Source organism: Sinohyriopsis cumingii, chromosome 3, assembly GCF_028554795.1.
Source record: "Sinohyriopsis cumingii isolate HCF-2022 chromosome 3, ASM2855479v2, whole genome shotgun sequence".
NCBI lineage: Eukaryota > Metazoa > Mollusca > Bivalvia > Unionida > Unionidae > Sinohyriopsis > Sinohyriopsis cumingii.
This window is the reverse complement of record NC_142963.1, coordinates 106,822,416-106,847,858: the sequence shown is the minus strand read 5'-3', so window position 1 is coordinate 106,847,858 and position 25,443 is coordinate 106,822,416. Positions and strand designations below refer to the sequence as shown.

General features: G+C 37.3%; 1 protein-coding gene across 1 annotated transcript in view; it reads left to right on the top strand.

Moving 5' to 3' along the window:
- LOC149803489 (regulator of G protein signaling 6-like) overlaps positions 1-25,443 on the top strand; it is a 101,059-nt gene that overhangs the window by 50,262 nt on the left and 25,354 nt on the right. The window contains exons 7-12 of the mRNA XM_089953213.1: positions 984-1,065; positions 6,942-7,043; positions 8,493-8,554; positions 22,734-22,853; positions 23,883-24,086; positions 24,993-25,091. Coding sequence (XP_089809339.1) covers positions 984-1,065; positions 6,942-7,043; positions 8,493-8,554; positions 22,734-22,853; positions 23,883-24,086; positions 24,993-25,091 — 669 coding nt within the window. The remainder of the gene's footprint in view (positions 1-983; positions 1,066-6,941; positions 7,044-8,492; positions 8,555-22,733; positions 22,854-23,882; positions 24,087-24,992; positions 25,092-25,443) is intronic.

Genomic DNA, 25,443 nt, shown 5'->3' with positions numbered 1-25,443 from the left:
TGCTTAGGATCTATTTTAATTTTTTTTGCCTTGGATGCCATTTTTAAATACTGACAGTATCTTGGAACAATGCAAGGGGTACAATTGAGCAAATGGAAGTTGTTGCTTCGTTGCCTGACAAAGGTGTGCATAAAATAATAGTTTCTTGAGAGAATCACTTTAAGTCACGTCTTTATTTTCTGCCTCTTTGTTGGGTATGGTGATTATATGGTTCTAACATCCTGTTGCTACAATTGATGTGACAGTTACAGGTCACATAAGGTCAGCTCGAGGCTCCACACTTAGTTGAAACCTTATGTATTATGATAGCATTAGCGTAAGAAACTGATGTGTGCGTGTTTTCCCTGTTTGAGAGAGTTGTAATCTAGCCATTAAAATAGTTAGACCAGACCTTAATTTTGTGTTTATCAGCAAAACATAATATTGGGGTGCAACAATTTATGTACTTTTGACGACTTTTAGACCGAACCTTTGTTTTTTTTTCATAAACAAAACATAACATTGGGGTGCGTCAATTTATGTACCGTCGACAATTTTTTTGCATCAAATTGGAAAAGTCTGCATATTTGATGCATGATGCATGTGTAGATAAAACGCTGCATGCGTCTTTTAAAGGTTTCACTTTTTTGGCTTCTTTTTTTTATACACAGTTTTGTATCTTCAAAATAACAGTTTCTTGTAACCAGTATTCAACTTGTTCTTCTGTGATTTGGTGTAGAAACTAATGGATGTAAATGTGCCTTTTTGGCATTGCATCACTTCTAGATAGTTTTTGACAAAGTTATATCTTGCATAAACCCTAGTATTTTTAATCCCTATCACATTAATGGTGGGACATATGGTGTTGCCAATGTATATCCATCTATGATTCAAACATTGGTTAAGTTTTGTATTAGGATCAGTTTTCTGGCAATGTATTGGAGCATCTTTGTCCCAGGAGCACATTTCATGTTCACACAGTTTGTTTTTCTTTCTAATTTCAGGCTTAGAAAACAAGAGAAGAGAGAGGAGAAATACTTACATGATTCTCAGGAACGAGCCTTTTGGAGGGTGCAAAAGCCCCCAGTAAGTTAAACATGCACTTTAAATGAACAGACCTTTTTGTTTTGGCTGAAGTAGCAAATGAGATATACATATTACTTTGTCAGTAGCAGCAGTTGTGGCTGCAATGATGTTAAGATTTGTTTGTGAGAATTTTGTCTTTAACTGTTATGTAAATCAGTGTTAGGAACAGCACACATTTGGTTAGCAAGCAAGACATTTTTCTTGTAGCAGAACATCATTGATGCCTGAAAAAATTGAGGTATTTAGTTCTTAGATGCATCTAACAGGGATATCATGGATGAGATGGGCTAAATATGATACTGGTAACTGGATTCATTGTTAAATAATCTACCCTTTATGACCAGTTCATATTTAAATTTGACTTTTGTTTTGCTACTTATGCATCTTAAAAAATTGCATGGCCCATCAAAATGTTCTTGGGGTCCCAAGTGGCAGAGTGGTCTAAAGCGCTCTCTGTTATGGATCACTGCCATCTCACCTCTGTCTGCGGCGGTTCGAGTCTAAGATTCAGCCAATGTGGGTATGTGAGAAAGCTTGCCAGTAGCTTCTCATGGGTCGGTGGTTCTTCCTAGGGTTTTTCCGGTTGCTTCCTCCACCATTAATACTGACTGCCATGCATATTCCTATTTGTTGAACTTGAAGAAAATCACAATCAAAATAGGAAACTGAAACTGATATATCGCTCATTTTATCGTCAAAGACGGTACATAGAACCTGGAAATTTTTATCAACATTATGAAATATCAACTTTAAAAAGAAGTCATAAATTTGTATCATTTTTTTCCAAATGACATTTTTAGTACACCATAATTAACAATACTCCAGGAAATTTGTATCAATGAAAATGCACTTAGGCCTAGTGGAGACAGTATTTTGATAAGTAAATACCAATTAAATAATTTTTTGTATCGAAACTTGTGTTCTGGTTCCATCTTTTAGTTCCTTTTAAGTGTAATCATCATAAATGCAGTGTGTCTAGTTGTAATTAAATATAAAATGTGTCAATCTACCACAACAGTTCTGTCTGCAAGCATTTCTCTGAGAACCTAATTTTGTGCCAACCGTGTTTTGATATCAGACTAGCGGAATCATTTGTTGTATTGTTGCATTAAATAAAAAGCTGGCCTCCTTTTTTATTTTCACATGAATTATGTCTTTTGAATTTAATAAATTGGGTTGAATAAACAAAAAAATTAAAAGGCATACAAATCCTCCATGCTTAAGAACCAGCAGCTCTGGTCATATGCTGGTTAACTCATTTCACTTGATCAATTGAACACTGTTATTCATATTATTGTGTACATCTAATTAAACTACCTTAAATTAATCTACTCAGTCATAACTATGATGAAAGATAGTAAGGCAACCAGGTGAAATTAGTATTTTGTAAAATAAAGTGCTTTGTTTCACAGACCATCGTGGGGAAAATGAGTTTTAGAAAATTCCTGAATTTGCATGTAGAGATTTTCTCAAGAATGATAAGAAGTTTCACTGTTACTTGCAATGAAATCACAGCATCAATATTTTAATAATTGAACAATTCCAAATTCATTTTTGACTTAGACGATTGTCTCACGAAATGTTGCATTTTTTATATAGAAAGGAATCTTGATTGGTAGTGTATCAACAGTTAGTCTGGATCCCGGCTTTGAAGACCCTTTGTTTTCGAAAAACTTATTATACACTATTCCAGGAACCAGACTTATCAACAAAACAAAAAGATGTGATACACAAATGTTTATGCGTACCTTGTTGTTTGTTGAAACCAGGTGGAAACATGTTATCAATCTTTCAGATGTTGGACATTTTGAAAAATAAATGTGATTTATACAGAATAACAAAGAACTTCATCAGAAAAGGCGCATTATTGACAATTATTTTTGACGCGATTATAAAACGAGGATTCAGTCAGTAAACAGCCCAGTTTCCCCCCACCAAACCCAGTGGTTCTCTGGATGTCTTTTGTCTAGCTGATTTTTGGGAGGTCCCTTGGTAACTTGTGCCCTCGCTTATAGTGTGGTCTATGTTTTTGGACCCTGGTGTGTGCAAGTTATCGAGGGAGAGGTGTAAAAGGGAATGAAAGATGGAATAAGTCAAGGAAGACAGCATTAACCTCCACCATATTGTGTACAGCCAAATAGAACCTAAAGTTTGTTGCTAGCATTCTGACTCATTCAGGGTGTGTTTCCCCCTGTCCTCCCCACATGTCTGAGCATTGGCCTTCAGGTCTGTAAGTCTGGATGCATGGAGTTAGTAGCAGATCCATTGGATCCATTTCTTAATACAGCCTCACCATCGCCAGCTTAATACAGCCTCACCATCACCATGCATCCACCTTTCGAGAAAATGGTCCAGACAACTAGATTTACAGGGATCTTAGTTACAAATCTGTCAGATTAGCCATACTGCTGGCGGCATAACCTTAAGATTTCAGTGACAAATCTGCCTATCCAACCAGGCCCTTGGAGTGGCTGGTACCAGCGATAGCTGTTGAACTGTCACAGCATGATTTCTATTAATTCAGATGGTCTGGCCAACTAGGATTTATGGGGATCTTAGTGAAGATCTGTCCTTTTAGCCATGCACCATTGGCGACATACCTCACTGTGGGGGAGATTTCAGTGAGAAATATGTCCATTCAGCTTAGCCCTTGGCTGGTATTGCTGATAGCAAGACCACCTTCTGTACCGCTAGCATCCAGACCGAACATACATCACGGCAAACCACCTGGCTGTTCCGGCAGTGCTGGACTTTCATATGTTCTTTACTTACCCAAATGGGAGAGTTAGTGCCATTTTCAAAAAAGATGGCATTAAGCCATCAATACCACCTGCTACAGCTGAGTCAGAGCTTCAAGGAGAGCCAGGTCAAACACACATTGAGTGTGAAAAAGCTCCTACAAATTAACCATACTTATATCCAACCTTGGAAGTTATTTATAGAGTGTTGGGAACTTCAGAATGCCCTCCACCTCCTACCATTAATCAAGACAATAAAGTTGAAGTATCAGATGATTTCAACAAGGTGAAAGAGTCCTTTGGCTTCTTTCCCAGTTGGCTAGAAATTAAAGAGATCAATGTTGGGTAGAATTGGTGACCCAGGATTCTAAAGCTTTCTTTTTATGAAGCGAAGTACTAGCGATGTTCTCAGCTTGCTGGTTCAGCACTCACTCAGACACCTTCAGTACTGATCTCCCAGACCATGATTTAAAAAAACCCAGAAAAAACCTAACAGCAGGTCACAGTTCCCCTCCGCTGTTTTAAAGTGGACAAAATGTGTTCCATGCCACATCCAAGCTAGCCCAGAACGTAGTCACTACGTCTTCAGTATTAGATGTAAAGGCCAATGCATAGACTACCTTGACCAACTTCAACCTGATATGATGTGATGCACATCTGCAGTCCATGTCACTCAAGCTTCATCCTACACAAGCTTTACCAATGGTCCCATTTGGGTCACACCATTACAGGTTGGAGGAAAATTAAAGAGGTTCTGTGGCAGGCAACTCAGGAACTGCCCCTCTAACTCACTAACTCACTGCTCAACCCACAAAGTCATTTTGAAACAATCAGACCAGTCTTTGTTGGGAAGATAAGCGGACAAGGGATCTTTTCTGTCTAATATGCATAGATCCCAGCCTAATTCCAGGAGACAGCAGACTAGCCCAGCTAGGAGGCAACCATACAGAGGTGTCAAGAAACCAAGTTTCTCCACATTCAAGCCTCCTAACTCCAGACATTGACCTACCCTCCCCACCACCCTCAGACAGCATATCTGTGGAAAGCTGCCTCCTTCAGTTTCAGGCTCACAGAATCTCCCTATTTCCTGATTGGGTGATCCAGCTTATTTTTGGAGGGGCTTTCAGATTTAATTTATCCATTACCCTCCACTTTCCTCCTCTCCCCTCTTGATGGACATACCATCAGATGGGGAGAAGGATGCCAGTCTACAACTGGAGATACAGCCACTCATCGAAAAACAGGCAGTAGGGATTGTGCAAAGACCATGATCACCAGGGTTTTATTCAGTGTTAGTTCTTATTCTGAAGGCAAAAGGCAAATTGAGGTTGATCATCGATCTGAGTCACCTCAGCCAATTCATTTTGCCACCGAAGTTCAAGATGGAGATGGCAAGATCAATCCATGATCACCAGGGTTAAAGACCTAATAATGTTTCCTACCTGAAATATTCTCAGCATGTTTTTTATTTTTTAATGCTTTTCTAATTTCGTGTTGTTTGTTTTTGTAATAATATGATTATGTTTCTTATCTTATAGGTGTTGTCTAATGTTGTAAAGCGCTTAGAGCTTCTAAAGATTAGGCGCTATACAAAGTCCTCATTATTATTATTATTATGATAACACCCAAGATACAGAATTCCTATGTAGAAGCCCCAAGCAGAAATAACAGGATGGACTGATGCCAGTACAGATGGTTGGGGTTTCCACCTGTTGCTGAACTTCACTACCATCAGCAACATGTGGGAGCCAGGGAAGCAGCCTCTACAAATCAACCTTTTAAAAATGAAGGCTGTCATCAATGCCTTTCACTTCTAGAAGAATGGACTCTCAGGTGAAGTGGTCCTTATTATGTCCGACAACCCTGTGGTGCTGACCAAACTCCTCATACTTGGGGGCACCAAATCACCCAGCCTGTGTTCTGATATGGCAGTTTCAATGTTGGTGCAACATTCTCTATATCAGTATACAAATCAGACACATTCCTGGTAGACTCCAGGAAAGGTCAAGTCCTTAATACTGAATGGTTTCTCCATCAATTGGTTTTTACTTTGATCTGCACACTTTGGGGGTGTTTGATGATTGATCTCTTTGTGACAAAGTGGAATCACAAGTTGCTCACTTTGTCTCTCCAATTCCAGACCAGAATCCTGGGCAGTGGATGATCTGTCAATCATTCGGAGGGTTTGTAGGCATTTGCCTGTCCTCCCATGGTCTTGTTACCAAAAATAATCCTGAAGTTACGGTGTCAGAAATGCAAGATGATTCTGATAGCCCCTCTCAGATGAGACAAGTCCTGGATTACCGATCTACTCAATCTAGCGATATAGATCTGCCCAGGAAGATTCAGGCCAACCTGAATCTTCTCCAGCAACCACGGTCACGAGTGTTCCACCCCTACCCAGACTGTTTTCTTCACGCTTGGCTCTTGTCCAGAGAGCTTAGTGAGACAAACAGTTTAAACCTTCAGTTGTGGAGAGAATCTCGAGAGCAGGAAGGTCCTCCACTTTGTAGGCTTACGAGGGAAAGTGGCATATTTTCATTGTCTGGTGCCATATCAGTAACATCATCCTTAGGAGTGCCTCAGTCCCTTAGCTGGCACACTTTTTTCTGTGGCCTTTTGAAGAGAAAGAATTGGCCTCAGTTACTACTAAAGGCATCATGGCATATCGGGCGTAGTAAAAATCTATTGTATCTTTAGGCCATTTTTTATCTCACTCGACCAAATTCCTTCACTCTGTTTCAAAAATGGAATCTGTACTGGGATTTAGCATGGCTCAATCCTTTATGCCACACATTGCTGAAGTTACTCTCATACAAAACATTTGTTCTGATAGCTTTAACTTCATCCAGCAACTCGAATGACCTACATGCTCATTCTGTCGACCCAATCTGATTAAAATCAGATCTTCACTGTTATGCATGAAGATCTGACAGCGACTGCTTAGGGGTCGTGTTCTGGTAACCTATGATATTCCCATTTCTAATGGTGTGAGGTCTCCATTTCAAACAGGGTTGAGTTACATTACTTGCAAACTAACACTAATGTATGCAAAAACAAGATTATATAATTTTGGTTTTATTAGAACTTGCAGAACAATTGCAGTAAAATTAAAGTTTAATTTTATTTTATGTGCAGACTGGTCAGATTCGGTGCTTGGATGAGGGACCAAGTCGATATTTCCAGCCAAGTCAGATGATCTCAAGGAAACAGAAAAACAGGGACCTTTTACAGAAGGAGGTAAGATCTTTTGCATTGTGAGTAGCTTGAACTTTTTTTCTTTTCAGTGTAAGTGTAGCCTGTGCAAGATATATTTATCAATTTTCAGACATCATTGTTGTAATGAACCATCACAAAAGAGGTTGTGGAGATAATTTTACCCTTGTCCATATGCATTCATGTATGACCCTTGGTCTGTCTAGTTAAATTATTACAGTTAGATCAGTTTTCAGGTCCTGTTTTGGGAAATCCATCTTTCCATGAATGCATCTTTTGTTTTTCTTCTTTGTTCTTGTCCATAACAAAGTCAAATAGACTTTAAGGTGACTTCCACTGCTTCTTTTAGGGCTACAAAAAAAACATTATCTCGATGGTTCTCCTATAAGTTAGTGTGTATCTTGCAAGTCTGATCCGTCTGAAGGGTTGACTAGTTGTCTTTATGTCAGAGTTGCACTTTTGAAAAATAAACAAGTGAAACTGGAGGGGAGGCATGGCAAAACACAAAATATTAATACAAATATAGGTTGCTTGGAATTGCATGAAAATGGAAGTATTTTATTTACTGGTAATATTGTCATGGTATTAAAATCCAATAAAGTGTAGATATAAGTATATTGTAATGAATACTGTTAAATAACGAATAAACACAATACATACCATATATGCATTCCTGAATCGGAATAGTTATTAAGTGATGCTTCAGTGACTTTATCTGTCAAGGCCATTGCATGGGACCTTTACAGGTAATTTTCAAGCTCACTAACATCCACTGCACGAGTTTATAATGCAACGCTTGGTTGGCCAGTCCTGTATAGTATTGTCTGCTCAGTTTTATTTATGGAGTCTGGGTTGTGAGCAGGATTAAAGACGTACAATATAAATGTCTGAAGGTCACGATGTTCAGTTTATGTGGATCGTGTTGCCACTTAAGAAGTGCAAGTCAGATATGCACTGTATGGATGTATCATGTGATGAAAAATGGCATTAAACCCATAACTACAACAGACCCAGTTTAGTGCCACAGTACCCACCTTATAAGGAGTCAAGTTGATCACATGTCTGTGTCACTCAAGGTTAACATCCTGCAGTCTTAGAATATGCTAATGACAATTAGGACTTTCTTAGTGATCCATTGGAAAGTATTTTATCTCATTTGAGACAAACATTTAATTTGGATTGCCGGCACTTTCACAATCTTTACCAGCAACATCTAAGATTGTACAGTGGCATTGAGATGGCCACATACTTCTGGAGGTGATGAATTATGCTCACTAGCTCAATCATCCTTTAAACCTTCATTAAACGTCCAAATCACACATCACACACAAAATTATTTATTCTAAAAGGTCATATGATTTTAAAAGTGAGAGTATTATTGCAAAGAACTGTATACATGTACCTAGGTTTTTATGGTGTGTTTGATAATTCTAGCTATTGTAATCTGTTCATGTTTTCAATTTTTCCTTGCAGATTCAATATTTAAAAGCTGCAGTAGACAGACCTCGTATGAAAATGTCCAAAGTATGTGAATGGTAAGTAGAAAAAAAATATTGATTATTATCTTTTCTCAAAGCATTAATATGTTGGCTAAGAATCTGGATTCTTATTGAGGCTGTTGTATTCTTTGGTGGTGGCATATATTGCTACCCATGTCAGTATGTTCATGCATTCTATTAATCCATTTATCATGAACTTTGTTTCATCTCAATCACTTGTAAAAGACATTATTGATTTCAACCAGATTTGAGTACGGCCTTATATTATGAAAAACAAAGTTCTATCAGTTTTGGTTAATGCACTGTTTGACTTGAAAACTTGCCATTGTATCCTGAATTCTCTTTCTCTGAATAACTTTTGAATGGATGAAAACAAAATTGGTAAAGATTTGTTTTTTTTTTTTAAATTTAGGTTGATTTACTGGCATATGAATAACCTGAGAAATTCTCCCATTGGTTCAGGATTTCTGTTCACAAGAAGTAACTTTTTAAGATCTAGATTGATGGTTCAATAATTAGTTTAACAATTGTCATCTTATTAAAGAGCTGATGTCTTTCAAAAAACTAAAGATCAAAGTGTAGTGGTTAAAAATTAAAATTGAATGAACCTTTCCAAGCTGTATTCATATTTAAAGATTTAGTGATAAGACATTTTCTCTTCAACTCATCTTGCAAAATTATTAAATCAAACTCTTGTTTGTTTTTGCACTAATGTTTTGTATGATTTCATAAAATTTGTGTAATTAATATCAAAATTTGGGAGCCATGCCATGATCATGCTAAATACAAATTTGTGTTATAATGAAGCATGCTGTGGTGGGGTTTCTCCTTCAAATACGTTCCCCAATCACATTATGTTGGGAATATTAGCCTGATACCTTGCAAATCCAGCCCTACTAAAAGATGAAAATTGTCTTTCACTGTCTACATCAATAGATAAAGGACAATAACTCTTGCCCATTACCTTTCTTAGCACTGCCATATATCGCTGGTTTTTAGCTTCATGGTTGTACAGACCACACATCATACAACTCATCTGACAATCCAGCAGTTTTTGTGTTTCTATGGGCCCATCCAAGGTTCATTTTAGATTCATTGCATGGATTTATCTATCTGTTGCAGGTTGTATGCATTATTTTACAATTTCTGCCAATTTTAGAGTGATTTTATCACTTTTCGGGACTTTGTCTTTTAAAACCACTGTTCCAACACTACCATTGACCTTGCACATGGTCATTATGAGTTAATGTACCTTTGACTTTGTTCGCTTACTCTGTCCGTTATTGAGCTATCATTAGTGAAATTCTGAAGTGCTGTTTGATACTTATGCTTAGTTTATTTGTAGTTCACACTGTTTTGATAGAATCATGGTTTCATTATTAACTAAGCATTTTGTATAAGTTTATATCATGGCCATAGGTTTCTGATATGACACTTTTACTGCTCTGTTAGTTACGACATTGTTTTATCAACTTATTACTTTCAGTTCATTACTAGTTTCTGCTTTTATTTGTGTTTTTGTGCTATCATAGCAGAGTGTCAATTTAAATGATTTATGTGGAACTTTAGAGCATTAAAGTCTACCATGACTCTTGTTTTGTTTATATTATGTATTCATTGTTTATGATATGCAGTGTCTATAATACGTAGTCGGTGTAAGTATTAGCTTCTGTTTTAGCTAGTTAGTCATATACTGATTTGCAAATTTATGCTAGTAGCTTGTTAGTCACATACTACTTGGCTAATCTATGCTTTGTTTTCTTTTCTTGTGTCATTTCAGGAGGAATGTTTACTATATGCATGAAAAGTACATTCAAAGCAATCATCCTTTCGGCATTGTAGGGAAGAAAAGACTGAATAAATCAAGTTAACATACAGTTCGTTGTTGGTGATACCAATTCATTAGAGAGTATTCCCCAATTTTAAGTGTACCATAAGGCATAAGTACCCCCCTCATGTCCAAGCATGGCATTCAGGCCTGTAAGTCAGGGTGCATGGAGTTCATGCTGTATCCATTGGATTCAACTGTTAGTACTGCCATACTGTTACCAGCCATCGCTGGCAGTCCAGCTGTCCCAGTATTGGGACCTTTTTGTTCAAATGGTCAAGGCAGTTGGTTGATATGGGGATCTTAGTGATATATTCGTCCATCTAACCTTGCCATTGATATCTTATCATTACTATACCTGAGGTTTCAGTGAGAAATCTGTCCTTCAGCCAGGCCTTTGGTGTGGCCAGTTCTGATGATTGCCAGACCATCTTATATACCACCAGCATCTGGGCCAACCACACATCATTCATACTAGATCCATTGGCTCTAATGCATATTAAAACCGCACTATCTCTGGCTGTCCACCCATTCAAACGTAGGGACCTTTCGATTGAATCGGTCCAGTCAACTATGATTTATGGAAGCATAGTGAAAGATCCATCCATCCAACTGTACCGTCAGCGACGTGCCCTTTCTGTGACAGGGATTTCATTGAGAAATTTGTCTGTCCATCCAGGCCTTTGGGAGTGGCTGGTACCAGTGAGAGCCAGATCATCTTCTATACCATCTGCTTCCAGGCTGACCATTTGCTAGTCAAATCAGACAGCAGTGCTGGACTTTCGTATGTTATCTGTGTGGCCACAAGGGAGAGATATTGATGTTTTCTTAGGGATGGAATCAAGTCTTCATACCACCTGGTATGTCTTTTCTAGCACTGAAAGTAGACTCATTGACGTGCAGTGAGTATGATGGAGCTCCTTTAAATCCACTGTCCTTCACATCTTACTCAGATCCAACCATGAAAGGGACTGAAGTTTAGCTTTCAAGCCATTGTCAAGGGCATTTTTAGGGTGTTGTCTACTTCAGAATGCGGGGCCCCGAGTGGCCGAGTGGTCTAAAGCGCTCTCCGTTATGGATCACTGCCATCTCACCTCTGTCTGCGTGGGTTCGAGTCTCGGATTCGGCTAATGTGGATATGTGAGAAAGCTTGCCAGTAGCTTCTCGTGGGTCGGTGGTTCTTTCCGGGCTTTTCTAGGTTCTTCCTCCACCATTAATACTGGCCGCCATGAATAGCCTATCGTGTGCTGAAAAATGGCGTTAAACCATACAACAACAACAACAACTTCAGAATGCCCTCCACCCTACAGCTGTTCTAAAGAATCAATAGATTGTGATGGTGACAGATACCTTCAGTACTGATCTCCTGGCTCTTGACAAGAATACAGTAGCTGTTAATATGTACACTGGTCTGTTTTATAGGGTGGTTAAATCTGTTTCATTCCCATAAGAGCTAGTTTGGGATGTCGTTGCTGACACCTGGCAATAGCCACGCTTGGGAGGCGACATCCTGGAGTGCTAGGGTCAAAGACCAGGGCTGCTTACCATACTATGGCCAATACTTTGACGGGATCAGCCAATCTACTCTTTATACAATGTGTCGCATGTCTGTGATCCTTGTCTCTCGATCCTTATCATAACCTCCCTTTCTGGATGACCGTTTCTGGTCACCATTGTTTTGGAGGAAGAATAGAGGAAGTTTGGAGGCAGGCAGCTCAGGAACTGCCCCTCCACCTTGCTGCTCAACCCATATGGGCCTTTGGCATTACTTAGTCCCTTTTAGTTTGAAGAGATGTTAAGCGGCCTCAGGACAGGGGATCTTTTCGGTCACAAGTGCAGCCAACATTCGTCCATAGGAAGCAGTCATACAGAGTTGGTAAGAAACCGATTTTTTGATCATACCTCAGAATAAGGGCGTGTGTGGGGTGATCTGGGTCATTTGGAGGGGCTTCTGGTTTTGTTCATAAACAATTCCCTCCCCACTCCTTCATGAACTTTCTATAGCAGGAGGTACAGTAGCTCATTTTTTTAAAAAAGTGGTGGAGCTTGTGCAAAGGCCACTATCCCCAGGGTTTTACTCAAGGCTGTTTATTTTTCAGAAAGCAAACAGCAAATTGAGACCCATGATTGACTGGAGTCACCGCAACCAGTTAAATATAGAAACAGCAAGTTCAATACACCTCTTCTTTCGATGAGACGAGTATGCCATCAGTCTGAATCTGACTAATGCATATATTTCACATCCCTATCCACCCCATGTCATGAACATTTTCTCCATTTTTTTTGCTTATCGCAACACAGCTTATCATTTCACTGCTCTTCCTTTTTGTCCTCAACATAGCCCCATGGCTTTCATTCAGATTATGGATTGTGTCGGCTCCCAGTTCTGATCAGCGTCTTCTACAATGATGACACCATACCTACAGACATCCTACAGAAACACATGGTAAGTTCTATCTTTCTTCAAGGCAGGAACAATCTTTTACTTCTTGATCATCTAGACTTTTGTTTAGTAAACTGGGAAAGTCAGACCTCTGTCCATTCCAGACCGTTGTCCATCTGGGATTGGAGTTGTTAACCAACTGGAATCTGGTGTGTCTTCCTTGTGTTTGCATTACCAGAATCATTAAACTCATTGAGTCAATTTCCAACTAAACTTGAATCTCAGTGAGAGAGTTCTTGCAACTCCAAGGTTTATTCAATATGGCAGCGGACTTGAACCTGCTGGGGCCTTCTTTTTTATGCAGACCTTGCCAGCACAATGGCACCCCTTCTCCATTCCCCTTGATCAAACAGTCATGATTATGCAAGAGATTCAGTCATTCCTGGGTCAGTGGGGCAACCCAGGTCGGATGACCATGTGAATCCCACTGGAGAAGCCCCAAGTGGAAATAACAGTAGGTACTGATGCCAGTGTGTTTGGTAGGGGTGCCTACCTGTTGCTGACCTTCATTACCATAAATGACAGATGGGAACCAGGGGAATGGCCTCTACACATCAACATCGTAGAAATGAAGGCTGTTATCAACATCTTTCACTTCTGAAAAGATTGGCTCTGTGGCAAAAATGGTCCTTATTCAGCCCAACAACTCTATGGTAGTGACCTATCTCCTCAAACAGGGAGGCACCAGATCACCCCACCTGCTTGTTTTGATTTAGCATTTTCTGTGTTGGTGCTACATTCTCCATATCAACTTTCAAATCAGACACATTCCCAGCAGCCTCAGTGTCTTGGCCGAGACTCAGTCTAAAAGTGGTCAAGTCCTTCATATGGAATGGTTTCCCCATCAGTTGGTCTTCACTCAGATTTGTGCACTTCGGTTTTACACAATGATTGATCTCTTGACAGTGAAGTGGAATCACAAGCTGCCCACCTTTGACTCACCATTTCCAGACTCAAAAGCTTGGGCTGTGGATTCACTGTCAATCATTTGGGAGGGAGTTGTGGGCATTTACCTCCTCTCCCACGGTGCTGAGGAAAACAATCCAGAAGTTACGGGGTCAGAATGGCAAGATGATTCTGATAGCCTCTCTCAGATGGGACAAGTCCTGTGTCACCAATCTACTTGTTCTAGCGATAGATATACTCATGAAGATTCTGGCCAACCCAAATCTTCTTCAGCATCCACAGTCACAGGTGGTCCTTCTCTGCCCATACTGTCCTCTTCTTCTACACACTTTGCATTTACAAGGACAGCCTTGTGAGACAGACAATTCAAACCTTCGATTGTGGAGAGAATCTTGAGACCAAGAAGACCCTTCACTTTGAAGGCTTATAAGGGAAAGTGGTGTGTTTTCAGGGACTGGTGCCATACCAGCAACATAATCCCTCAGCATGCCTCAATACCTCAAATGGCTGGCTTTTTCTTTTGCTCTTTGAGGAGAAATGGTTGGGCCCCAATCTCTACCAAATGCTATTGTCCCATGATATTGGACATATTCCGGCACCATAAAAGACATGCTTTTTGGTGGGATATAGACCTTTAGGATCTTTTAGACAATTTTGGTCTCAATCAACCAATATCCCTCATTTTGCCTCCAAATGGAACCAGTCCTGGGTTTTAACCAGGTATGATTTGAATCCAATTTGAACCTCTAGCCTACACTTCGTTTAAGTCATTATTATACAAGTCATGTTTCCTGATAACTTTAGCTTTTGCATACAAGGGAAGAGAGCTGCATGCTCTTTATATTGACCTGAACTCTCTTCAGTTCAGATCAGAGGGTTTGGTGGTTCTCTTGACACAGTTGAGCTTCGTAGCCCAAAATAGACTACCATCTGTTGGGAATAAAAGAGTTGTCACTTGCTCAAACTCTCTCAAAGACAGGTTGAGAACAGCAGCCATGCAAAATCTTGTGCACTAACTTAAGTGCACAAAGACAAGTTGTGGCACATGCAAATGCCCTGTCCTTTCATTATGAGCCAGAACACAGGATATCATGCTTCAAGCCCTTTCTTCATGGCTGAAGTGGGTCGTCCACTTAGTGTACTCTCATGTCTCACCAGATCTGAGTCACCTCATGTTGATTACTAATCAGAAAATTTGAGCAATCTCTATGAGCTTCACATTCGAACGCAACATTCTGAACCGAGATATAATAGAAGCTGTTGGCTGGCTTGCAGAGTCAATCTTCTCAAGCCTACATCTCAGAGATTTGGCATTGCAGAAGCAGCCTTGAATCTGGAGGTCCATTGACACCAGCACAAAGAGCCACTAGACCCAACTGGGATCAATCAACACAGCCTGCTGGTTTCCCTGGAATCACTGGTGAAATTTTGTTGGTTTGGATATTTCAGTAATCATCTTAACTGTATGTTAGGGTCACAGGTCAAGTGACCACAGGCTGTGTTGCTGATGTAATTAGGAGAATGGGTTATCGTTCACACGAGGAAATTCAATTATTCTTTCCCAGAAGGATACCTGAGGTAGAGGTCAGATGCTCAGCATCCTTTCGTCTTATTACCTATTCTTATAACGTAATGTGATTGGGGAAAGTATTCAAAAGATAAAAACAATTTTTAAGTAAAATATGTTTCTTCAAGAATATTTACCCAATCATGTTGCTTAAAAAGCCTCCCAACCACACTGTCATGCGAGCATCTTCATTAGTATCTAACTCAGCTAAATACTAGTGACACCTGGCAGTGTCAAGGGGAGGGAATGGGCTCAGGTTATTACCCATTGTCTACAGATATTTGTCTTTTAGTGGGACTGGATTTGTGAGGTAGCAGGCTAATATTCCTAACCTGGTGCGATTGGGTAAGTATTCTCAGAGAAACATAATTTGCCTAAACATTTATGTTCACTGCATTTAAAATAAAAAAATAATAGCAAAATAACTCCTAAGTATATGCAGTATTTTATATGTATAATGTTGAGAATGAATTACATGTGTTGTGTTTGTTATCCAGGTAGGTATTGTTTGTGCATTTTTGGTGCATAATAGTAGAAGTACAGAACTTTAAAGCCACAAAACACATTAAAGTGATATTTCTATATTAGACTGGCTGAGATATTTGTTGTTTTTATATTTTCACACAAGTATGCATTGTTTTATGACATTTCATATATTGAATGTTGTTAGTCACACATAATTTGGTATTTTTGGTCTTTCATAAAATTCGAAAAAAAGTAATAACCCAATATACTCTTCCCCTGAACCACTTCAGAGTTGAATTACCATCATGAACCTAAATATGCAGACCCTAACGTTTTCCAAATGCCTACCATATACATTTTGTGACTATAAAACAATTAAAGCAGTAGAAAGATTTCCATTGTTTCTGAATACTCTTACCCAATATTTTTTAGAGGCTGCTTGCCATAGTCTTGAAAGTTTGATTCAGTAATGACTTTCTTTGCCTGTTATTTCTAATTGGTCAGTTGAAATTTACAAGTTGTAAAAGACTAACACAAATAATTTAAGTAATCAGAGCAAGTATATCTCATCCTCATGTTGTAGAGTAATGCTCACTAGGTCTTTTTTCAAATTAATTAAATAGGTCATGCAATTTGTGGTTCACTTTCAGTAATTGGAGAAGAAATACAAGTTATAGAAATCTTATTCCAACCAGCCAGTCCATTTTTTGTATAGCTTGAAGCCAGAAATACTCAAATTTTAGGCCTAAAAGACAATGTGGCAACTAAGTGTTCCAAACCTTTCTTTCCATTTCATAGTTTCAATATACGGTGTAACCCTGCAGTAGAACACTTTGTTATTGCGCAGATTCAGATATATCATGATTGTGGCATGGCTCCAGAAAATTCATATACCGGTATTTGTTTGTTTTTAAAAAAGTTAAACCTGTGCATAAAAAGTTAATTATCATTGTAGGGTAGAGATTGTGTATAAATTTGGATATAACATGTTCAAGAGAAGCTTGCAGCCCCAGGCAGGATAAGTCCAGAGTTAAACAAATGCAGTTAGCTTTGAGAGTTAGTGTTCACAAGTCAGCAAACAATGCGATGGTCTAAAAATGCTTCTTACCATAACTTCTAAATCAATTAATTTGCCTACCGTTTTATGGGAAAACAGTGGGTTATCGATGCCTGCTCAATCATGTCATACATACCTGCTGAAACAAGTTTATTGACAGAATTGTCAGCAGTTTGGTCATTACCACACACATGTAAAAGAATCCTAACCCCTTTCATCTTAACCCTTTTTATTTTCTATCTTCAGATCATTCAAATATACACAGGAAAGTGTCCCTTTGGTGTTAACACTGATTGGAACAAAACCATTTAAGTTGTAGGGATGGAGAGATTGGCAAATGTAATCAAATATTCTACTCCATGCTTTTTGCTCTGAAGTGAAGCATTATCATAGTTATAAAAATGTTTAAATGAATACTGGGTTTATTTTTTTTAATTTTTTTTCCATTGTACTTTAGAGAATGGCTCAACATTTAATTTAAGGAACTCACTTTGAACCCACACAATCCTGTGGTTTACTCCCAAATTGGGTTGTGGCAGTTTACATGTGCAAAACACCTGTTGAGTTCTCATTGCAAGAGCATTACTATGTTATAGAAATTATGCTTTTTTATGCACATATTTTGATGAAATTAGTATATTTTATAAAAAATAGATTTGACTGATTAGTACATATACTCAGATATTTTGCAGATTTCTCCTACATAAAAATAAATATTAAGTATGTTAGAGATGTTTAAATACTAATTGTTTGATATGGAACAAGTTGATAGCTGCTTCTAAGAAGTCCATGGTATTGTACGCACACATATTCCCCCATTTTTTGGGGGGGGTGTTATGCACCATTTTCTGCAGCTAACAGACTTGTTTGGATATAGCACAATACAGTACATAACACAATATAATTTCGTGGGCCCCTGATCATTGTGCTGTATCTGGGTTCCACTGTATGTACAAATTTACTTGCACAAGCTTACAGTTGTCATTAGTCAGATGAGCAATATCAGGCTCAGGGGCCTGTTATTGATATATATATATATATATATATATATATATATATATATATATATATATATATATATATATATATATATATATATATATTGTATTTTTTCTTCAAACACCATATCCAGTCATAATACATTAGGAGTACATCAATACCTTGTAAAGCCAGCCCTCCCTAGCTAGAGTACAAAAATGACAGCTTCTCAAGATTTGTTTTCCTAAACAAAGCAAGATTGGTGCTAAATCCCATCAGTCATCATTTACTACTAATGCTCATGCCTGGTTGGTATACTCATATATGAGGGGTCCCGAGTGGCCGAGTGGTCTAAAGCACTTTCCATTATGGATCATTGCCATCTCACCTCTGTCTGCGTGAGTTCGAATCTCAAATTCGGCTAATGTGGGTATGTGAGAAAGCTTGCCGGTAGCTTCTTGTGGGTTGGTGGTTCTTTCCGGGGTTTTCCCGGGTTCTTCCTCCACCACTAATACTGGCTGCCATGTATAGCCTATTGTGTGCTGAAAAATGGCGTTAAACCCTACAACAACAACATCAACTCCATATATGAAACCCTCCAAATACCAATCCATTTTGTGCCTTTTTATCTGTTTAGAAATTGAGTTTTCTCACCTCAGGAAAGTATCCTCCATCTTTTTTTGTGCCTACATGTCTTTCTGACAACACAATATATGAATAATGTGCACTTCATCTTATGTTGTCACATGATAAACAGATTGACACCATCACAATTAAATCATCTTTTACACCACCTAGTGGATGTGATTCAGATTTAGATTTTTATATTGACGCAATCACAAAAGAGATATTAACTGGTAATCATAAAAAAATATAGTAATATTTCTAAGGACGAAATTAAGTTTTTATATAATCTAATCAATGACGACAGTATAGTTATTAAAAAGGCTGATAAATCAAACACTATTATTATTATGAATCAAGAAGATTATGTTAAAGAAGTTGCACATCAATTAAATGATGAAAAATACTACAAACATATTAACAAAAACCCGTCAATAGAAGAAAAAAAATTTCAACATGCATTAATGAGATTGCTAAAAATAATAATTCCGTATATGAGGAATTTGATACTTTCCCTCTTAACATACGTACACCTCAATTCTACATATTACCCAAAACTCAAAAATCCTGACCATAATTTACCTTTAAAATATCCAGGACGACCCATTATATCAGGTTGTAGTTCATATACTCAAAACCTATCCAAATTTATTGATAGTGTTTTACAACCTTAATGAAATCACTTCTTTCATACATTAAAGATACTACTGATTTCATTAAAAAGTTGAAGTCTATTGCACAGCTATCTGATAACTCAATCCTTATATCATTAGATGTAACATCACTATATACCAACATTCCACATGCAGATGGCATTGAAGCGTGTAAATATTTTCTTGATAACAATCCTAATAATAGCACACTATCTAGTGAAGATATTTGTAAAACAATAAAACTTATCTTGGAAAACAATTATTTTCAATTTAATAATATGAATTACATACAAATAATGGGTATGGCAATGGGTAGTCCTATGGCTCCTTCATACGCTTCCCTTTTCATGGGTAAATAATAAAAAGACTTTCTTCAAAACGAAAAGTTTAATCCATCTGTTTGGTTCAGATTTTTAGATGACATATTTATGATCTGGAACCATTCAGCTGAAGAACTGAAAATTTTTATTGATAGTCTAAATCATTTTCACCCAATGATTAAATTTACTTATACTGCATCTAGTACGCATGTTTCATTTTTAGATGTAAATGTAATACAAAATATTGATAACACTATCTATTCAAATATTCATATCAAGGAAACTAATATCCACCAATATGTGGAATATTCTTCATGTCATCCCATGTCATGTAAAAATGGTATACCTTATAGCCAGGCCAAAAGATACAGACACATTTCAGATGATTGTCAATTACAAAATTCGTTGAATAAATTACAAACATATTTCCAAAATAGAAATTATCCTACACATATAATTGATTCTGCGCTGAACAAAGCCGGTAATCTTACTCAACATGAGGCTTTAAACACAGCAGAATGTAAAATAGAGAGAGATGTAATTCCTTTCACAATACAGTATAATCCTTCATTACCTAATAGAGGTTGTATAATTAATAAATATTATAGTCTCCTAAATTTATTCAATAAAACCAGCATAAAATCACTTTACAAAATTAAACCAATTTTCACTTATAGAAGACCCAAGAATTTGCAAGATTTTTTAATTAGAACTAAACAGACAGAAAATAAAAAAAGACACTTTTTGTCATCTAAATGTAACAGACACCGATGCTCTCAATGTGCAAACATAAGAGAAAGTACTTCTTTCAGTAGTGTTAATACAAAAGAGGTTTTTTTTCTATGTGATAATACTAACTGCATATCAACTGATGTGATTTATTTGATAACCTGTAAAAAAATGTAACATGCAATATGTTGGACAAACACTTCAACAAGTTTCTAAGAAAATTAATAATCATCGCTTTCATATAAAAATATATAGATATCCTCAGTTTTCCTCTAATATTTCAATACACTTTAACACCAATAATCACTCTCTACTCGATTTTTCTTTTATGCCAATAGATATTGTGCATGGTGACATGAATAGACTCATAAAAGAAACTTATTGGATTCATAAGTTAGATACTTTGTATCCTAATGGCCTTAATGCCAATGCACTATATAAAATTTTATAATTTAAATTGATAGATTGTATGCCCTTTATAACAATATAATTATATGTATGTTTGTATTTTATTTTATTTTATTTTATTATATTAATTTTTGTGGCTTTTAAATTGATCCCTGTTTGTTCTAAGTTAAAAGTTTTTTTTTTATCTGTATGTGTAATTTTCTTGCTTTCTGTAATTAAAGGTGTCCACAACAGTGGGTAGGATGTATGTAGGGTGCAAGCATTTTGTATTTTTTTTTGGGGGGGGGGAATAATCACTCCTATATTACTTGTACAAGGTACAGTTCCAACTATACAGGCATCATATATTCATATATGTATGCTACTAGCATAGCTACTGGTGCATCATCAATTGTTCCCTTGCAGTCTTGACCATCAAGGTCTTCACACCCAGCTACAGCCCATTGTTGCTTCAGCTGCTGCAACCAATATGTATTGCAGACCATCTTAATGTGCCATTACTGATATAGTACATTGGCCCAACTAGACCAGTAATGGACATCCCTTCACCACAGGCAAACTCCAATACTGGCTACAATGATCTTTCCTGGGATTTCCAACACTATACTTTGGCACCAGATACAAGCTGCCCACTGACCATGTCTACTCCAGCTCTAGCACAGCCATGATCAAATCCTTGAACTGCTAAAACTGCGTATGGTGATGATTATCCAGTTATAAATAGTTAACAGTGCCACAGCAGAACTTCCCATCTTGGCACAAACTACCAAGTCAGTACTGGCATGGTATGATGGCCCACCTAGACCAGTTCTGGGTTTTCCATCATTTCATATAGACCCTGATACTATCTATGATGGTCTTGTCCTACTGGCTATGATGGTCTTGTCCTCAATAGCCAGAGCTGGACTTAAGCAAAAGAAGTCAGCTGGTCCCCAGACAGTAATTCCAACTCCAACCCAGCCCCAACTTAATCCATCTAACACCGGGACTGGGTATGATAATTATGTTCTTCCAGATTCAGTTTCAGACTCAAAATGCACAGTGTTCAGCCGCAGCCCATGGATACCTAGATCTGGTGAACCATTCTTGAATACAACCCAGTCCTAGATCCATGGCAGTATCGCATACTGCAGGGTTCCCACACTACCAGGAAATGGGGGGTGGGGAGTGGGAAGAAAGAATAGGCTTGTTTCTAGTCAAGAAAAGTCCATTAATTTTAAGTGATCAAAGTTGGTGGAAAATGGGGAATTATCAGCTGCCACTTGATCACAAGAAAAACATGTATGTAATTGAGTTATCGGGAGGGGGATATCTTCAAAATGATTACACTTTCCTTTTCTCACCTAGATTTTAGAACCATTTAAGGTTAAAGGATAAATTTGGCACCCTTCATATCATCACTTTAAGGTGTGTCATGTACCACATTGGCAGCCATGTATTCAAGGCCACAGGTCAATAGTTCAGGTTCAGTTATATTTGTAATTCTGCTTTCAAACATTAGAGCTTTTTAAGGAAATGATTGACTGTGCAATACACTCTTACTGGAACATTATTGCATTGAACATTTGGGGTCTAGTCCTCAAAGGTAAGGTCACTGGTCCATTTTTAGGTTTATTTTCCTTCTGCTTTATATAATAAAAGCTCTTTAAAGTACAGGTATGAACATTGATACAAGTATGGTTCTCAGTTGGTGGCATCTTATGTACCTGTCAAGGTCAAATCTTCAGGATCAAGGCCACTGATACATTTTGTTTAACCCCTTTACTGCAGTTTCACTTCTTATACCCTGTGAGATTGGGCAATGAAATTTTGTTAATGTATATGTTTGTCCACTTGCTTTACAACTTTGTGTTAAAGGGCATTGCTGAATTTTATTATTGTGAGGGAACCCATGTTACTGAGTGATTTAAGACTTTTACCTTTACAGATCTCTGATACATTTTGCCTCTGTCCATATGTGAATAAGCTTACCAATAACTTCCTGTGAGACATTGGTTCTTCCTGTTGATCTTTCCAGGTTGGGATGCCATGCATAGCTTAGCATATGCTGAAAAATAACATTAAAACCCCACAAAACCAACAAAAACTAATCATTATTATAAATTTATGTAGCCTTATGTTAGGTGGGGAATACAAATTCACATAATTTACTTGTCACCTATGGGTTATCAAGATATATATATGAATTTATGGTATCAATATTATCATCTTACATAATTTCTTTTTTTTTATTACAGCAATCAACAGAGAAGCTCCTTATACATGGAGTATGATCCTTTAATAGATCCCAATGCAGCACAGCCAACTAACCCCTGGACAAGTGATAACACTGCCATGTGGGATATCAACCATGATGAGTGAGCACACACACACACACACACACAAAACTGATTGGACCACTTGCATTTGTAGCTTAATGGCCATAAGGCCTAGTGGGCTTATGGTATATCTGTGTGTCTATTTAACATCCTTAGCCTGTCCTTTAGTATATGATTGTAACCACTATGGAGGCTAAGGTGTGTGTGTGTTGGGGGGTGTTTTTTTAAAGCAAACTTGGAATATAGGTTGATATAATTTTTGTCTTGGATGAATTTGAATAAGTATATTAATGCGGTGATCTTGCATTAGATTGACTGAGCTTGTTACCACTTGTGATTCAGCCAGGTCATGCCTTTTGTGGAATTTATGCAAAATAGACCCCAAGACCTGCATCAAAGAAGAGATTTAATACAGCAGTGAACACATTTTTTTAAACTTATAATTTAATTCATTTGTGCCAACCAGTCATTAAATGTCCAAATTACTCTGTCATTAAATTTATGAAAATGAATAAAATACATCAGGAGATCTTTATTGATGGGACCATTCGTCTAATCCCATATTATTATTTGATTACAGAATTAAGAGTAAGTTCAGTATTTGACTAAATTGTAATAGTCTGAATGAGATAAATATGAAACCAATTCAAGTAAGATATTGAGGTAACTTCCACTTCTGTTTTATTAACATTTTAAACTAAAAGAAACATTTGTTGTCTTGACAATTCCTGTAAACACATGCTTCCAGTCTCATTATGTGATCTTGATGTAGTAACATTTATCACTGATGAGGGCAGAAGAGTTTGCCAAGGGGTTGATATTGACAGACTACCAGAAGTTTCATGATTAGAAAAAATCTTGTTATGACTACCTTAAATGTTTTCTGCAGTTAAAAAGAAGAAATGATCTTATCATGGTTTTTAGAAATTCTTCTTTCATCAGGAGAGCATTAGTTCCTTGAAGGACTCATGTTTCTTCATATTATCCTTTCATTAGGCAATGGTTTCATGACATATTTTCCACATGTATATTTGTTTGGTATAGTGAGGCAGAATTATTACATTTTAGTGTGGATATCCCAACAGAGATGCGGGTGAAGAAATGGAGTCTCAGCTTTGAAGATCTTCTCTCAGATAAAATTGGTATCATGCACTTTGAAGATTTTCTGAAGAAAGAATACAGCCAAGAAAATATACGCTTTTGGAAAATGTGTAGAGAGCTAAAATATTGCCCCAAGTCTAAACTAAAAGATTTGAGTGTTAGGATTTACAGGTATGTCACTTTTCTCGACTTTTGTTTAGATTATATGTAATATGTACTTGTGTATTTATTAAATTCTTCATTAATACTGCAGTTTTTCTGAAAGAATGCAAATAGAGGATTGCTGTCTTTCTTTTGGATTTATTGAATTAATACAGTATTTAATGAACAAGAAACTTAAATTTATTCTAATCACAAAAAGTGGGACCATGATAGTTTCAGAAGCAGATAATTGCTTGAATCTGAGGTCTTGGACTTTGAGATCTAGCTCTATCAACTGCACAAGGTGAACAGCTCCAACCATTATTATCAACAAAATCAAGAATTACACAATGATGTTCATTTACAGCACATTACTTCAAATTTTACTGAGATTTTCCACTCAGTATGTGTTACATGGATATAAAGTGTTGGGGCAAGTTTATCAGTAGGTCTCCAGTGATAAATGTTTTCATGATTATATTAATAAAATAAGCTTTAAATATATGAGTATCATGTTCAAAACATTATGTATAGCTGCTTCTGAATACTAATCAGATACTTTTTTGCCCCAAACCAAAACTTTGGTTCAGTAAATAGTGTTATTCTTGTCCATCTATTTTTCTCTCAGTTACTCCATCGATAAATCTTACATTAAAGTCAGTATTCAAACACTGTAGGGGATTTCCATGTTCTATAACACATTTCTGATTTCAGTTTTCATTGACCCAGGCAAAGAGTAATAGAAAAGTTTATTGTATGCCTCAATTTTAAATATTTCTGTTCTGATTTAATGGCAAGTGATAATGGTAATTAACACATGCACACACTCACGCATGCACACACACACACAATTATTCCTGATTTCATCAGTTTGCAAAATGTTTGAATATATATTATTGTTTCCTCACATATAAAGATTTTCTTTTTTAATTTTAGTGAATTTTTAGCACCAGGGGCTCCATGTGAAATAAATATAGATGGTAAAACAATGGCTCTTGTCAGTGAGAGCATGAAAGAAGTTAATCCACCTAGTAGGTAAGTTTGTATTACGAGATTTAAACCTCTATTGATTGTCAAGATCAAAAAGAAAACAGAATGAAACAAGGGTCGGAGAAGGGGCTTCTTACTTTGCTGATCCTTGCAGTAATCACTAAATGTAATAAAAGTCATTTTTCTGGTACCACTCCATCCCAGCTCTTGTGTACACAGATTTGTGGTAGATACAGGTTCTGCAGAAATGTGAATTTTTATGCAAACAAGACATGAATTAGCCCAGAACTGGGTATCTTCACTAGCCAAGGTTCCGTTAACCCTATCTACACACTGGCAAATTGAACAGCTATATCAGTGCTTTGTCCTAGTGATATCTATTGGACTTCATGTATTA